This window comes from Salmo salar, chromosome ssa14 (genome assembly GCF_905237065.1).
Source record: "Salmo salar chromosome ssa14, Ssal_v3.1, whole genome shotgun sequence".
NCBI lineage: Eukaryota > Metazoa > Chordata > Actinopteri > Salmoniformes > Salmonidae > Salmo > Salmo salar.
In genome coordinates, this window is record NC_059455.1 from 29913435 (window position 1) to 29930139 (window position 16705).

The window sequence follows — 16705 nt, forward strand, 5'->3', positions numbered from 1 at the left end:
AGTCAGTTAAGAACAAATTCTTATTTTCAATGACGGCCTAGGAACAGTGGGTTAACTGCCTTGTTCAGGGGCAGAATGACAGATTTTTACCTTGTCAGCTCGCGGATTCTGTTACATTTTCTGTTACATCTTTTTGAACGAACAGTTTAAAAATATACTTCTAATGCTTAATCACCTGCAGTGACTAATACTACCAAAACAAGAGAGTTCCATCAGTCAATGGTATATTGTCTGAACTCATAGACCATTATATACCCACAACAACCTCTAATCACTAGGCCTTTTTATTTATATTTAACCTTTATTTAACTAGGCAAGTCAGTTAAGAACAAATTCTTATTTACAATGATGGCCTAGGAACAGTGAGCTGCCTAGGAACTGCCTTGTTCAGGGGCAGAATGACAGATTTTTACTGTGGCAGCTCAGGAATTCAATCTAGAAACCTTTTGGTTACTGGCCCAATGCGCTAACCACTAGGCTACCTGCCACCCCTGGCTGGGATCAGACCATCCACTCTCCAGCTGCTTATCAGTTTCTGACAGGTGGCATCACATTGAAGACTGATTGGCATCATACAGTAATTTTCTAACTGTAATAATAATTGCCATGTGGGCATTTAAGACAATGGTCATTTAAGGCCTATTATAGACAAGTAGTTTTAAGGGGGTCTTCTAAGAACTTGTCTGGTCAAATAAATGAATGAGTTAATGAATGAATAGAAACTAACTGTACTTTCTTAATGATTCTTTTTTGTTTGTAAAATGCCACTTTACAGCAGTAACGTATTGTGGAGTGGCACCTTTCCACTCCACGCCGATTGGTGGCAGTGTATGCACGTGTCATTACCTATTTCGTGTTGTCACTAAGGAAGTGCGAAGCAGCCGGCGTTTGTATTTTAAACATGGCGCTGCCTGGTTCAGTACTCGTGCGACTCAGAGCGTTGTGTAACCTTGGGAAATCTTTGGATACAGGGAACACAATTGGACAAAATTACAATCGGGTCCGGTGGTACAAGACAAAAGCCAAGAGCTATCAGGACACTGCAGCGTCAGCGGGCCAGACAAGACGGGGTGAGTGAGAAATGCTGTTGAATTGAGTCGACTCTGGTGCCAGGTCCAAGCCGGAGCAAAGCACCTTGAGACATGCGTTCAGGAGTAATCGTCATTAAAAGCTAGCTAGCTAGGTAGCTTATTGACCGAAAAGTTGCTTACATTGTCATTAGCTAGTTATCTACATGTCTCTATTTGAAGTTGTATGACAATGATATCTTGCTAAGTTATCAAGATAGCTAGCTGAGTAGTTGACCTCCGTCTTTCATCATATCAGGTAGTGAGCTGCTGAAAGAGTTCCCTGAACCGAAGAACCTGCTGTTTACCACCATATCCCGGTCGCTTGGGGTGTCTGACCTCTCCCAACACATCCAGTACCACTGCACAGAGGATGGGGGTCTCAAGGTCAGAGAGACAAGGCACTAGATGGACTATTGCAACCACAGGAGGCTGGTGAGGGGAGGATGGCTCATAATAATGGCTGGAATGGAGTGAATGGAACATGGAAATCCTGAGTGGCGCAGCGGTCTAAGGCATTGCGTCTCATTGTTAAAGGCGCCACTACATACACCCTGGTTTGAATCCAGGCTATATCACAACCGGCTGTGATTGGGAGTCCCATAGGGCAGCACACAATTGGCCCAGTGTTGTCCGGGTTTGGCCAGGGTAGGCCGTCATTGTAAATAAGAATTTGTTCTTAACTGACTTGCCCAGTTAAATAAAGCTTACATTTAAAAATATCTATATTTTTAAGTGGTTGATGTGATTGATACTGTTCCAGCTGTTACCATGAGCCCGTCCTCCGCAATTAAGGTGCCACCTGTGATTGCAACACATCTTGTTTGACAGATGATGCCTCTTCCCAAACAAAGTCCATTGTCTAAAAATTGTTTCACTGTTGCTATACGTGTCTGTTTTCAGAGAGCTACTGTCACACTCCTCTGGCCCAGCAAGATGGAGGTGGAGGGCTTTGCTCGCAAGAAGATTGATGCTGAACGATACGCTGCAGCTGCTGCCTGTCACAAGCTGAGGGTAAGAGAAAAGCCCTGCCCTTAAATAATTACAGCAGGACCTGTCTCACTTTGTACCAGGAGTATTGTGCATTGCTTTCGTCAGTGTAGCCCACCCCATCTGTTCCTTCTGTCTTTTCTCACTTCTTTCTCTCCCTCTCATCTCTCCAGGAGATGGGTGTGCTGGGTCCAGACAATCAGGTGGCTAGGAGGAGTGTGGGACGAGGGCGAGGGCCACCACTGTCAGCCTTAGAGGACCTGGAGGAGTGTAGGTGGACAGATGTCCATGTGCCTAGACGAGACCTCCAGAATGGATCCTTGGAACCTCGCATACAATCAAGGTATTACCATCCTCCTGTTACTATGTATCCTACTCATTACCAATGTATTATGGCTTATACTTTGCTTATTTTGCAGGGGACCCGATTCACTTTTTAGTTGATCGCTTGGTTTATTGTGCTGCACATGTCAGTGTTTACAGGGCACCTGAAGAAAATTCTGAGCTCTCCCAGGCTCTTTCCATGTTCGTAAATCCTAAAGCTCTGCTGACCAGGGTCATCCAGGTGGCCACGTCCTCCAACAGATTCAGGGTCAGTAACTGTCTCTGTCTCCTATAGGTCCAACATGTGCCATAATACAGCCTGTCATAACACTTGTTATAAGCTATCATACAACCTGTCTAAAGCTCAGTCACTCATCTCTGAACTGTCATTCACTCTCCTGTTCTCCTCTACAGGAGCTGGTACAGTACAAGACGGTGGGCGGTAAGATGAAGAGATGTGAGCTGACCATGCGATGGCCAGAGGAGATTACGTTTGTGGCCTCGGGCCTTCGCAGAGTGGATGCAGAGAGGAGAGCTGCTGCACTGGCCTGTCTCAAACTGAAGGTGAGGACCACAGATGAAAGAGCACAGAGAATTACTCATGCATTTGTTTATAATATGTCTGTTAGATTCTGTTTTCACACATGTATTCCCATACCAGGGTTGTGTTCATTAAGGCATGGAAGGGAACATTTTATGTTAAGACATATTTTGCAAAGGAATACAAAAATGTGTGTTTTATTGCATCCATTATGTTCCGTTTGGTGCTCAACTTTGTCTAAACCCTCTCCAGGAAATGGAGCTGCTAGATGAGGACAACCAACCCCTGACCCATGCTATGTACCACAAGGAGGAGATGCGTGAGGCGGGGCAGAGAGACAGACAGCCCTGTCATCTGGACATACCTGAGTACTTGGAGCATAGCGCCAGAGAATACCTCACACAGGTTGGTTATCCTGCATCATCACCACTGGAAAATCAGGCTGTGTGTCGCTAACGGCATTGTCCAGGAATTTACTTCATAGCCTCTGTTTGTGCTCATGTCTTGAATTGTCCAGTATCCAGTGGCGACAGAGATGCAGAAGCTGTGGGAGGAAGAGGAGGAGAGAAGCCAGCAGAGGCTGAACCAGCAGGACGAAGAGGAGGAAGAGGACCTCGTCACAGACGCCATCACAGGCAGGCTGTACCGGCCCCTCTCTAACCAGGAGGCCGAGCAGCTGAGCGCCGACCTACAGGAGGAGTGGGAGAGGGCAGAGCCTGGCCTGGGTGTGGAGCTCCCGGTCGACGCCCACCGGGAACGCGTTGTGTCAGCGGTGGAGTCCTCCAGGGTCATCGTGGTTGCTGGGGAGACGGGATGCGGCAAGACAACGCGTATCCCGCGCTTCCTGCTGGAGGGGCGTGTGCGGGGTGGGGAGGGGGCGGAGTGTAACATCTTGGTCACCCAGCCCCGGAGGATTAGCGCTGTGTCAGTGGCTCACCGTGTTGCCCACGAGATGGGCCCCGCCCTCAAGCGCTCTGTAGGGTATCAGGTGAGTTCCAGGGAGCATGCTGTTTATAATTAGATCAAATGCTGTTGTCACCACAATCACTCATCACCATCACACTAACTAACCATTAGGGCCGGAACAAACCATTATTGCAATACTTGTTAGTATCCTGGCAAGGAAACAAAACATGATTTGGATTGAACCTCTTTAGGAAAATGGCCCTGATGTTGGAAACATATCATTATGTTGTCATTCAGTCACATGTATTTATTTTCCAAGCTGTAGCACACAATATTTTACAGACAGGAAGATTTTAAAAGACCAAAGAGTTCGGTCTGCTTCGTGTTTATATTTTTGCCATGGACATTATTTTTTTTGGCGATAATGGTATCGTCCCGGCCCTACTAACATTTGAGCTGTCACTCCCTCTACTGTAGGTCAACTTCTCTCGTTCATTGGACATTCCTGCTGTCACTCACTGTACCATGACCCCCCCCTCTAGGTGCGTCTGGAGAGCCGTCCCCCAGAGCACAGCGGTGGGGCCCTTCTCTTCCTGACGGTGGGGGTGTTACTGAGGAAGCTGCAGGGTAACGCCTCCCTGAGGGGGGTTAGCCACGTGGTGGTGGACGAGGTCCACGAGAGGGACGTCAATACGGACCTGCTGCTGGCCCTGCTGCGACCCGCCCTAAGGGACAACCCCAACCTCCGCGTCGTGCTGATGAGTGCCACAGGAGATAACCAGAGGCTGGCCCAGTACTTCGGGGGCTGCCCCGTGGTCAGTGTTCCCGGGTTCATGCACCCTGTCAGGGATCGGTACCTGGAGGAGGTCCTTACGGAGATGGGGAGTCCACCGCCACTCCCAACGAGGACAGACTTTCAGAGACGGGTGAGTAAGGTGTTAACTGCTGAGGGGTGGACATTAGTAGTTTTTCAATCATTGACGGCACTTGTACATTCCTGCCTGTTTTCTTACATATGTACACTACCGTTCAAAAGTTTGGGGTCACTTAGAAATGTTGAATTATGAAAATTATGTTGAGAAACAGACGGCTCACAAGTCCTCAACTGGCAGCTTCATTAAATAGTACCCGCAAAACACCAGTCTCAACGTCAACAGTGAAGAGGCGATTCTGGGATGCTGGCCTTCTAGGCAGAGTTCCTCTGTCCAGTGTCTTTGTTCTTTTGCCCATCTTAATCTTTTATTTTTATTGGCCAGTCTGAGATATGGCTTTTTCTTTGTAACTCTGCCTAGAAGGCCAGCATCCCGGAGTCGCCTCTTCACTGTTGACGTTGAGACTGGTGTTTGCGGGTACTATTTAATGAAGCTGCCAGTTGAGTTGCGGTGTCTGTTTCTCAAACTAGACACTAATGTACTTGTCCTCTTGCTCAGTTGTGCACTGGGGCCTCTCACTCCTCTTTCTATTCTGGTTAGAGCCAGTTTGTGCTGTTCTGTGAAGAGAGTAGTACACAGCGTTGTACAAGATCTTCAGTATCTTGGCAATTTCTTGCATAGAATAGACTAAGGAGTTTCGGAAGGAAGTTCTTTGTTTCTGGCCATTTTGAGCATGGAATCGAACCCACAAATGCTGACGCTCCAGATACTAAACTAGTCTAAAGAAGGCCAGTATTATTGCTTCTTTAATTAGCACAACACTTTTCAGCTGTGCTAACATGATTGCAAAAGGGTTTTCTAATGATCAATTAGCCTTTTAAAATGATAAACTTGGATTAGCTAACATAACGTGCCATTGGAACACAGGAGTGATGGTTGCTGATAATGGGTCTCTGTACGCCTATATAGATATTCCATAAAAAAATCTGCTGTTTCCAGCTACAATAGTAATTTACAACATTAACAATGTCTACACTGTATTTCTGATCAATTTGATATTTTAATGGACAAAAAATGTGCTTTTCTTTCAAAAACAAGGACATTTCTAAGTGACTCCAAACTTTTGAACGGTAGTGTATATGTTTGTGTTCATAAACTGACTGTGTTTCTATGTTTTTTAGGAGAAGGATGATGCCACGCCAGACCTGGACTTAGTAGCTAATGTGATAGAGCACATCCACAGACAGGGAGAGCCAGGTAACCAACGGTTCAACACTCCCCTAGTTTTACTCTTTGTTCCCCTTGTCTCTCCATGTCTCTTAAGCTAAGGTCCGATCCGACTGATGGTTGACTCATTCATTGATGATTTCTCTTACAGGTGCAGTGCTGTGTTTCCTACCAGGTTGGCAGGACATTAAGGCTGTCCAGAAGAGACTCGAGGAGAAACCAACCTTCCGGTCTGGCTCTCAAATTATCCTACCATGTAAGGACTGGATAAGGGGTCTGTCTTTGGTTTCTGTCCTGCTGCCCGTTCACAACATGCTACCTGTATTATTCCTGGTCAGATCACAATGTGACATAGTAAGGAAAGAATTCTGAACCTAATTAAAATGCAGTGCACAAGGAACGGTCTGATGACTGGATTATAATAAAGTCATGTCTCTCCTCCTCTGTCTGTCCAGTACACTCAAGTATGTCAGTGTTAGCAATTTATGTTATTCTTCAATAACACAAACTCCAAAGCAAATCAGGGGGAGAAAAATAGGTTTATTCAGAGAGGATCAAGATGTAATGCTGGGAGGTAGATGTTCAGTCTGCCATGTCCTCAGCTTTTCCCTACTGAACGAAGGAACAGGATGCCATTTAAAACCCCCCACCCTAGCCTGGGGTTGACCAATCAGAAGTCCTTGCAGTACAACTTGGCCAATGGCCAAATAACAAGTATCCTGCCCCCGACGCAATGTAGAGGACATAGTACACGTAGCTCTGAGTTCAGGAGTGACATTTCAGAGATTTTAAACCGCTGTTGAACTGAGACCCAACTCCGATTTACAATTCCCTATTAATCATTAGTACTATATTTAGTTTAGTACTCTCGTCCTCGCATCCTCTCAAACTCTGCGTTGTGTATTTATCTTCAAAATATTCTTATATCAGTGACCCCCTCTGTCTGTCCAGTACACTCAAGTATGTCGGTGGGTGACCAGCAGGCCGTGTTCCAGCGCCCCCCTGAGGGCCGGAGGAAGATCGTCCTGGCCACCAACATCGCTGAGACCTCTATCACCATCGACGACATCGTTCACGTAGTAAACGCGGGCTCTCAGAAGGAGCAGAACTACGACACACGGACCAAGGTAGGTGACGGTCACTTCTGGCACTGTCACAGTGAATAGATAATAGAGCCATTAATTCTGAAACGGTATCTTAAAGCACCTCAATAGAGGACAATAGTGCTCTCTCCTAAAAAACCTGTTCCCAATTTCTTTAAATTTTGTATGGAAAACATTCCTAGTACTGTCAGGAGCCGCCAAGCTAGTGTTCGCAAATCCAACTGGTGATTGACTACAATATACTAGTGTGGTGTTGCAAACCTCTGTCTTGCTGGTCCCCAGGTGTCATGTCTAGACACAGTCTGGATCTCGCGCTCCAACGTCACTCAGCGTAGAGGGAGGGCGGGGCGATGCCAGCCCGGACATGCCTACCACCTGTTCCCACGGCAACGCCTGGAATCAATGACGACCTTCCCTGTGCCTGAGATCCTACGCACCCCTCTGGAGAGCCTGGTGGTACAGGCCAAGATCCACAGCCCCCACTGCAAGGTGAAGGGATTTGACAGAGGAACGATGTAGGGGTGTAAGGGCCAGTCAGTGTAATTGTGAGGTCTCTGCATGTAGTCACATATTGATGTCTCTCCAGGCAGTGGATTTCCTATCGCAGGTGTTGGACAGCCCAGAGCGAGAGGCTGTGACCGATGCTGTTCGCAACCTGCAAGAGATTGGTGAGACTCTCTAATGAGCTATCTTCACATGAAGAAAAACATTTGCATCCAGACTGTTTCAGTTGGGATTTAGCAAATCATTCAATAGGCGAAGTATTAGTGTGTTTTTACTGGTGTTTTTGTTCTTAGTACTCCTCTCCCCTCCCTCTCCCTAGGTGTTCTGGACAAGACCGAGGCCCTGACTCCCCTGGGGGAGAGAGTAGCCTGTCTGTCCTGTGACCCGCGCCTGGGGAAGGTGCTGGTGCTTGCTGCTCTGTTCCGCTGTGTGCTGCCCCTGCTGTCAGTCACAGCCTGTCTCACCAGAGACCCTTTCCACAACAGCATGCAGAACAGAGCCCTGGTCTCGAAGGTCAGACACTGACTCAGTCCACGTCCACCTGGGCAGTCATTGTTTAATTTTACTTCCATAACAACCTGCAAAGTTCACATTTCTATTGCAGTGTAAATGTCTGCTGATCATTTAAACATTTACCTGTTATTTATGATCTAACTCAGTCTTTTAGTTTGAATTACACTACTTGATTGATTTCTGTCACATTTTATCTAAATCTTTTCTTCCCCTCCATCTCTCTCTTTCTACTTCCTTCCCTCCAGGCTAAGGAAGACCTGGGAGGTTCAAGCTACAGTGATTACCTGGTGTTCAGTCGAGCCGTGTTGGGCTGGAGGAGTGTTCAGCAAGAGGGGGACAGAGAGACCAGACAGGACTACTTGAACAGATACACACTGTCTGGAGCCAGCCTGCGCTTCATCAATGGTGAGAGAGACAGAGACATTGGGTAAACTCCTGGCTGTAGGGTTTTTCCTTACCTTGTGACCTGACCAGGTAAAACTCAGTGCCCTCGTTATTGGTTCAGACAGTTATCGGGCTGACCCAGGTTGTTGAGTGTCTCCCATAGATATTCATATTCCATATATTTTCCTACGTTTATATTAATCATTGATGTCTTGTGTGTTCCAGGTCTGACCTCCCAGTTCAGTGAGAACCTGCTTGAGGCTGGGCTGGTGGAGCGTTCAGCTGACTGCCAGAGATCCTCCTCCCTCTACAACCAACACAGCCACCAGGACGAGCTGGTCAAGGCTGTGCTGCTGGCCGGACTCTACCCCAACCTCATACAGGTACACATCTAAAACAGAGGAATGCCTGTCTGCAGGTTCCTATAGCTTAAGCTATACACTCAGCATCCTGACTCACTTGTTATGTTTCTGTGCCTCAGGTGAAAAGGGGAGCAGTGACCAAAGGTCGCTTCCGCCCCAACAGCCTGTCATTCCGTACGCAGAGTGGCCCAGTGCTCATACACCGCTCCTCCGTCAACAGGTGTGTGTGTGTGTTAAGCGCTGCATGGTTAATCTGACGTCTGCATTGGCCGTGCAACATTTACGGTGTAACGGCCTCTGCAGAACTCAGGGCATTCATACTTCTTGCGCTTCGTGGAGCAGAGCTGTTGTCAAGGAAGTGAGTTTGTGTTTATACAGGACCTCCCGCCCTCACCTACCGTCAACCAAACATGTTAATGCGGCGCATTGTTACAAAATTTGAGTGGCACACGGCGATGCAGTCTGGAGCTCAATTTGGCCTCTGCATGACTCCGGAGGCTCCGCAATTGCATCACACTCTCCATATGGCGTCTCCTACCACATTTTCGGATCAAGCATAAATTGGCTCTTAGTGTGTGTTACGATGTGATTGATCTGTGTGTGGGCACGTACACTACATGGCCAAAAGTATGTGGACACCTACTCGTCGCACGTATCATTCCAAAATCATGGGTATTAATATGGAGTTGGTCCACCCTTTGCTGCTATAACAGCCTCCACTCTTCTGGGAAGCCTTTCCACTAGATGTTAGAACATTTCTGCGGGGATTTTCTTTCATTCAGTCTCAAGACCATTAGTGAGGTCAGCACTGATGTTTTGTGATTAGGCCTGGCTCGCAGTCGGTGTTCCAATTCATCCCAAAAGGTGTTCATTGGGGTTGAGGTCAGGGCTCTGTGCAGGCCAGTCAAGTTCTTCCACACCAATCTCGAATAATCATTTCTGTATGGGGGCTCGCTTTGTGCACAGGGGCATTGTCATGCTAAAACAGGAAAGGGTCTTCCCCAAACTGTTGCCACAAAGTTGGATTCACAGAATCGCCTAGCATGTCATTGTATGCTGTAGCGTTAAGATTTCCCTTCACTGGAACTAAGGGGCCTAGCCCGAACCATGAAAACAGCGCCAGACCATTATTCCTCCACCAAACTTTACAGTTGGCACTATGCATTCAGGTAGGTAGCGTTCTCCTGGCATCCACCAAACCCAGAGTCGTCCGTCGGACTGCCAGATGCTGAAGCGTGATTCATTACTCCAGAGAACGCGTGTCTAATGGTGGCGAGCTTTACACCACTCCAGCCGACGCTTGGCATTGCTCATAGTGATCTTAGCTTTGTGTGCGGCTGTTCGGCCATGGAAACCCATTTCATGAAGCTCCCAATGAACAGTTATTGTGCTGACGTTGCTTCCAGAGGCAGTTTGGAACTCGGTAGTGAGTGTTGCAACCGAGGACAGACCATTTTTATGCGCTTCAGCACTCTGCAGTCCGGTTCTGTTAGCTTGTGTGGCGTACCACATTGCGGCTGCTCCTAGACATTTCCACTTCACAATAACAGCAGTTACAGTTGAACGGGGCTGATCTAGTAGGGCAGACATTTGACAAACAGACTTGTTGTAAAGGTGCCATCCTATCACAGTGCCAATGCCATTCTACTGCCAATTGCATGGCTGTGTGCTCGATTTTTATACACCTGTCGGCAATGGGTGTGGCTGAAATAGCCGAATCCACTAATTTGAAGTGTCCAGTCCACATACTTTTGTGTATGTATAGTGTGTGTTCTCATATATTCGCCTATATTTTATGGTGTGTGTGTGTGTGTGTGTGTGTGCTTATTAACAACCCATTATTGTCTTTTTCCAGGGGAGAGGAGCAGTTCCCCAGTCGCTGGCTGACCTTCTTCAGTGCGATCAAGTCCAACGGTAACGTTTTCATCAGAGACTCCTCAGCAGCCCACCCCCTCGCCCTACTGCTGCTCACCGACTGTGACATCACTGAGAGAGGTATAATTCAGTACCACTTTATGAATCCCGGAATGGCATTAAACTGTTGGTACTGTAGAGATATCACCATTCACCAACTATTGCACGTAGACTTGCGCTGACGCTACAGATATGTCATTGAGGGCCTCACTAGCGTTATCGATACCAATGACTATTGAGTGGAATTGTTATAAAGGATGCTAGAAGCCAGTCAAATAGTGGAAAAGGGATATTTCCTTGTTTCCTCTCTTTAACGCTCTCCTGCCTCTCTCAGTGAATGGTGACCGTGTGGAGGTGGCATTCCCGGGGCGGTCGCTGGTACGCTGTGAGCTGTCTGTCCAGACATGGGAGATGCTGTGGGAGCTACGCTCCTCCATCCAGACCATGCTGTACCGCAACCTCCGCCCACACAGCTCAGCCAATTACATCACACAGGACGGCAAGCTCATCTCGCTATTGGTGGAGCTGCTGAACAATACTGAGTCCAATACAGACCCCCAGCCAAACGGTGGCCACAGTGACTCTGAGGTAGACTGATTAACTGGCATTGGAATAAAGGAATGTCAAAGCACTGTGGAGTACTGCTTTGTGACCTGAAAAAACTCTGGCTGTAGCAAGAGTCCATAGATTTTTCTGGTCAGGAAAAAAGTACCAAAGCAAAATGCTCGGGGCACGGTCTGCTGACAAATCTAAGACATGTAATATCGGTTAACTGTACAATACTATCCATAGTTCACTACCCATTCTAAATGTCCTCTATCACCTCACCTGAGATCTAATGGGAAAATGTTTGGAAATTATAGATGAATGGGAACACTGAGTTTACAATGGAGTTCAGAAAAATACATCATGCCCTGAAGGTTTGACTCTTAAACTATATTTCAAGAGCCCCATTTAAATAGGAGTGAACTCATGGTACGGTAAATGGGTCACTGTAAATACTACTGTGGTTGCTCTCTATGATATGGGAAGAAATCCATTTGTTTGACTAGATTATGGACTCAAGTATATTTGCTTATTTAAAAGCAGAAGTTGAATGAATGACTGTTAATGAGTGTCTAGTGACCTGTGCACTACAGCGAGACGGTGTCAAGATGACAAAATAATGATTGCATAATTGTTTTCACGTGAATGTGTTGTTAACCATTATTTTATTTAAATATGGTCAGTTGAAAGATAAAGATGTTAAACAATGTTACTGGTTGCCATTTTCTTCTCTGTACTGTGATTGTCTGAAGTTAAATGTATTATTCATCATTGGGCTGTAAGGTGAAGCCAGTTTTCAGGAGAACTCCTTGAGGAAGTGCAAGTTCTTCAGGCGTTTCAGTACCTCTTCCATGGTCTCCACTGGGGTCATGACACACAGTCTGCAGAGAGACAAGAACAAATCAGTGGGGAAGTATAACCATTTAACTAGAATGATGAGGCTAATGCTATGCTGCCCTGTTCATTTGCATAGGATGAGTACTGGATATGGAGTGATGTTTTATGGTGACATTTCTATGTCCGGAAGCTGTGGCCAGAGAGACAGAGAGAGGATTGTACCTGATGTGGTGGGTGCCTTCCTTCTGTCCATACTCACACCCCGGTCGCATACCCACTCCTGCCTCCTCTATTAACCGTTTACAGTACCACTGGTCAGGCTGCATCCCCACCACCTGCAATGGAAAACAGAAAGCTCAGATATATATAACAGATCAAATCTTTAACTCCAGAGTATTTAGAATTAATCAGATGTTGAATCACATGTTTTTCCTCCAAAAAGTGACTGTCTCTTGAAATGCCCATATAACAGAACAGTAGTCATTCTAGTGCTCTACCGGACCATACAGTGTACTATTTGCCCCATGACTAACCGTGGCCTTCTCAATGGCTGCTTGGGGTAGATACAGCCGGGGGAATACGAAAGCTCCTCCCATCATCGGCTGACAGCTGATCCCTGGGATATTGTTCAGAACCTCTGGGACCCAGTTCATGTTATGGACCAGCATGGCCTGGATAGACTGGGTCTCCTGGTGGAGATGGGAGAGAAGATGGAAAAGGACAGGGGGAGAGCATATTGTATGGGACACTGAGGTGCCGTTGTGAATAGGGAAAGGAATAAAGTTGTTTGATTTTGATGAACTATTTCTTATTTTAGAGACATCAATAATGATTGCAGAGGACTATCATTAAACTACTTATGACTAAATGTTACATGGCATATGCAATCTATTAAGCCTAACGTCATACTGTAGTTTATGATCTATTTTGATGGGTCTCACCTAGGCGTAGACCGGGTATGAGGGGTCCCCTGGCCTGGGAGGGTTAGCCATGAGCTCCAGGGCTAGCTGACCAGTCACAGGGGCACAGATGTCAGTGGAAAAGATGGTGTAGGTGTACCTCATGACGGCGGGGTCAAGGTTCACCAGCTCCACGTACCCCCCGCGTAGCCCACACCTGGGCAGGGAGAAGAGACACATACAGAGTAGTGGTCAAACACTGGCCTGCTGGTTTCAGTACAGGCTTTTACACCATAGGAAGCCTGAAGTGGATCTCTTAGGGAACTGCCAGATATTTTATTTACTTTTTGTCACTATTGAGTTTGTGTTGGCAGCTCATACATTGTCTAAGATGGCACTAATCCATGTTTGCTCTAACGCTCATGCTGAAGGAATTTGACCATTCTAAAGAAGTAGTAGGCTAGTAGCTAATGACTTAATTAGTAGCTAATGGGGTAGTACGATCCAGATCATTGTAGAGTATAGTAGGCTACAGGATGTGTGAATCTGTTAATCAATTGCCATAGACAGTCAGTGCTGCTGTACTCACTCTCCCATGAAGCCTTTGGATGCTGAGTGGAAAGAGGCCAGCTCCACTGTGTGAGAGAGAGGAGGCCTCATCTCAGACAGAACCTTCTTATAGGAGACAAACTCACTGCCCTCCCTGAACATACTTTCCTGATACACCTGTGGATCGAATGAAACAGCGAGGGGTGCGTGGAAGACAGAACAACAATTCTCTACATAGTCAATATAGAGAGAAGTGAAATATTTGTGATTAAAAATAAGCGATTTGCCAGGAGAAAGTACAGACAGGAAGTTACCTCATGAGCCTCTCCTTAGCAGCGAATCGGATCACCTCTTCAATACACTTCCTGCTCTGAACATGACCTAGCAACAACAAAACAAATGAGACTATCCATAAATACTGCTGGGGTAACTTGGCCTGCAAAAAGGTTTACTTTACATTATTCATTGGGACAAATAGTGGGGTACTACTGTATCGACCATCATGGAACCGGAACAACTCATTACCTGTAGGATTCCCCGGGTTGATGACATACAGGGCAACAGGGTTGCAGACACCCTTAGAGGCCTGTAGTGCTCTGCGTAGCTCCTCCACCTCCATTGCCCAACCCTGCTCCTCATCTAGGTAGTAGGGAACAACGGTTGTACCGAGCCTTTGCAACATCATTTTAAAGTAAGAGTAGGCGGGCACAGCGGTCAGCACACCTGTCAGGAGTGAGGCCTGATTGTGGACCAGCATCTTCAGAACCAGCTAAAGAGAAAAAACAGAAAATAGAGAGTGAAAGATGAGACAGACACGATGATGAAGATGATTATTATTATGATCATGGGGATGGTGAAGATGATTCTCACCATTAAAGACCTCTGGGAGCCAGATGTCATGAAGATATTCTCAGGGGACGATGGTACACCACCATCTCGTCGAGAGATGAAGTTGGACACACTGCACTGTATATAAGAGATACCACCAGAGAGCGTGTATGAGCCTGATAAGATTGAGAAGAAGAAAAAAGAGATACATATCAAATATAAACACAGGTGAACACACATCACATACACACTGAACAAAAATATAAATGCAACATGTAAAGTGTTGGTCCTATGTTTCATGAGCTGAAATAAAAGATCCCAGAAAATGTCCATACGCACAAATAGCTTATTTCTCTCAAATGTTGTGCACAAATTTGTTTACATCCCTGTTAGTGAGCATTTCTCCTTTGCCAAGATGATCCATCCACCTGACAGGTGTGGCTTATCAAGAAGCTGATTAAACAGCATGATCATTACACAGATGCACCTTGTGCTGGGGACAATAAAAGGCCACTCTAAAATGCCTCAGATGTCTCAATCTTTGAGGTAGCGTTCAATTGGCATGCTGACTACAGGAATGCCCACCAGAGCCGTTGCCAGATAAATGAATGTTAATTTCTCTACCATAAGCCGCTTTCAATGTCGTTGTAAATAATTTGGCAGTAAGTCCAACCAGCCTCACAACCACAGACCAGGTGTAATCACACCAGCACAGGACCTCCACATCTGGCTTCTTCACCTGCGGGATCGTCTGAGACCAGCCACCCAGACAGCTGATAAAAATATGGGTTTGCACAACCGAATCATTTCTGCACAAACTGTCAGAAACTGTCTCAGGGAAGCTCATCTGCGTAACTTGTCGTCCTCACCAGGGTTTGACCTGACTGCAGTTCGCCGTCGTAACCGACTTCAGTGGGCAAATACTCACCTTCAATGGCCACTGGAACGCTGGAGAAGTGTGCTCTTCACGGATGATTCCCGGTTTCAACTGTACCGGGCAGATGGCAGACAGCCACCTTAGTACATTCAAAAAACGTAACACTTTCAAACTGTAGACATACTGTAATGTATTTCCATAGGCCCAATTGCAGTCCTCCTTACCTACACTCCCCCCATCACATGCGCTCAGTAGGCTTTGGGCCCTCTGTTTAACGTCCACTGGCAGTTTATCACTTTGGACCAGCTCAGGGTAGATGCAGGCTGCAAGAACCTGGCACGCACGCACGCACGCACGCACGCACACACGCACGCACGCACGCACGCACGCACGCACGCACACACACACGCACGCACGCACACACGCACGCACGCACACACACACACACACACACACACACACACACACACACACACACACACACACACACACACACACACACACACACACACACACACACACACACACACACACACACACACACAAAGGTGTAAAGAGAAAGAGTTAACAAATACAACTTAGATTTTTTTTTTTTAACCTTTATTTTACTAAGCAAGTCAGTTAAGAACAAATTCTTATTTACAATAACGGCCTACACTGGCCAAACCTGTGCGCCACCCTATGGGACTCCCAATCACGGCCGGTTGTGATACAGCCTGGATTCAAACCAGGGTGTCTGTAGTGACGCCTCTTGCACTGAGATGCAGTGCCTTATACCGCTGTGCTACTCGAGAGCAAACAGGCAGGATTAACAGGCGGCACTCAGACAGAAACAAAGGTTAGAATGACATTACCTGTCGGACGAAGGTCAAGGGTTTGACCCCTCCGCTGTGTGGGTTTCCCCAAATGACATCTATCACATCCATATAGGGCTTCCTCACTCCCTATCAGAAACAGATTACATACTGTAGTGTAAGTCAATGGATATTCATTAGTTTACTATATTGTGTTTCACATGAAAATGCACTTCATTGCATGCACAAGTGAACATGTATCTAGCCGTTCGATGTCTGAAATAATATAACATGATGCATGTGACTTCAGTATTAAGGTCGCTAACATCAGGTCAGCTCTGGGGCTGAACTATTAGATCTTACCTGTGTGACTTCTGTTCTGATCTGGGTTGCTCGTCTCACCAAGGGCTCCAGCTCTGTCTGTTTGATGCTCCTCACCTTGGGGCAGATCTATCTCAGGCAGAGGAGAGACAATCCTCTTCCCACACCTTCTGGTCCTCTCAGACAGAACAGTATCTGATGAGATGTTGACCTTTTGACTTGTCCACTTCTATGGCTCCCTGCTGTTCTTTTCTCCTGCTGTTGCTGAGGAAGTGAGTGGGAGTGAAGCTCCACATTTTTGTGAGAAGGCGGTGCTCCTTCAATCAACCTTCAGCTGGAATATACGT

The 16705-nt window shown here is 46.6% G+C and overlaps 2 protein-coding genes across 2 annotated transcripts; one reads left to right on the forward strand and one right to left on the reverse strand.

Annotated features, from left to right (window-relative positions):
* The first annotated feature begins 863 nt into the window (after nucleotides 1-863).
* dhx30 (DEAH (Asp-Glu-Ala-His) box helicase 30) lies at nucleotides 864-11965 on the forward strand. The gene is made up of 20 exons (XM_014140179.2): nucleotides 864-1070; nucleotides 1327-1454; nucleotides 1971-2081; nucleotides 2231-2400; nucleotides 2532-2649; nucleotides 2796-2945; nucleotides 3175-3327; nucleotides 3440-3910; nucleotides 4371-4754; nucleotides 5882-5957; nucleotides 6079-6183; nucleotides 6879-7054; nucleotides 7313-7519; nucleotides 7617-7698; nucleotides 7854-8047; nucleotides 8293-8452; nucleotides 8657-8814; nucleotides 8913-9013; nucleotides 10649-10788; nucleotides 11042-11965. The coding sequence occupies exons 1-20, from the start codon at nucleotides 902-904 to the stop codon at nucleotides 11302-11304; spliced, it is 3516 nt and encodes a 1171-aa protein (XP_013995654.2). The 5' UTR covers nucleotides 864-901; the 3' UTR covers nucleotides 11305-11965.
* An 825-nt stretch (nucleotides 11966-12790) lies between these two features.
* On the reverse strand, nucleotides 12791-15330 carry LOC106569265 (alanine aminotransferase 1). The gene is made up of 6 exons (XM_045694179.1): nucleotides 15295-15330; nucleotides 14409-14542; nucleotides 14064-14307; nucleotides 13853-13919; nucleotides 13579-13715; nucleotides 12791-13206 (listed from the first exon to the last, which is right to left on the reverse strand). The coding sequence occupies exons 2-5, from the start codon at nucleotides 14436-14438 to the stop codon at nucleotides 13646-13648; spliced, it is 411 nt and encodes a 136-aa protein (XP_045550135.1). The 5' UTR covers nucleotides 14439-14542; nucleotides 15295-15330; the 3' UTR covers nucleotides 12791-13206; nucleotides 13579-13645.
* Nucleotides 15331-16705: the final 1375 nt, after the last annotated feature.

What these genes read in the sequence shown, in the direction of transcription:
- LOC106569265 (XM_045694179.1), bottom strand. Translation starts at nt 14,438, where the DNA reads ATGACATCTGGCTCCCAGAGGTCTTTAATG. An exon ending in GCTCCCAGAGGTCTTTAATG is followed by an intron (nt 14,308 to 14,408) that starts GTGAGAATCATC and finishes TTTTCTCTTTAG; the next exon opens with CTGGTTCTGAAGATGCTGGT. An exon ending in CAACCCGGGGAATCCTACAG is followed by an intron (nt 13,920 to 14,063) that starts GTAATGAGTTGT and finishes TGTTGTTGCTAG; the next exon opens with GTCATGTTCAGAGCAGGAAG.
- dhx30 (XM_014140179.2), top strand. Translation starts at nt 902, where the DNA reads ATGGCGCTGCCTGGTTCAGTACTCGTGCGACTCAGAGCGTTGTGTAAC. An exon ending in CTCTCAAATTATCCTACCAT is followed by an intron (nt 6,184 to 6,878) that starts GTAAGGACTGGA and finishes CTGTCTGTCCAG; the next exon opens with TACACTCAAGTATGTCGGTG. An exon ending in ACAGAGCCCTGGTCTCGAAG is followed by an intron (nt 8,048 to 8,292) that starts GTCAGACACTGA and finishes CCTTCCCTCCAG; the next exon opens with GCTAAGGAAGACCTGGGAGG.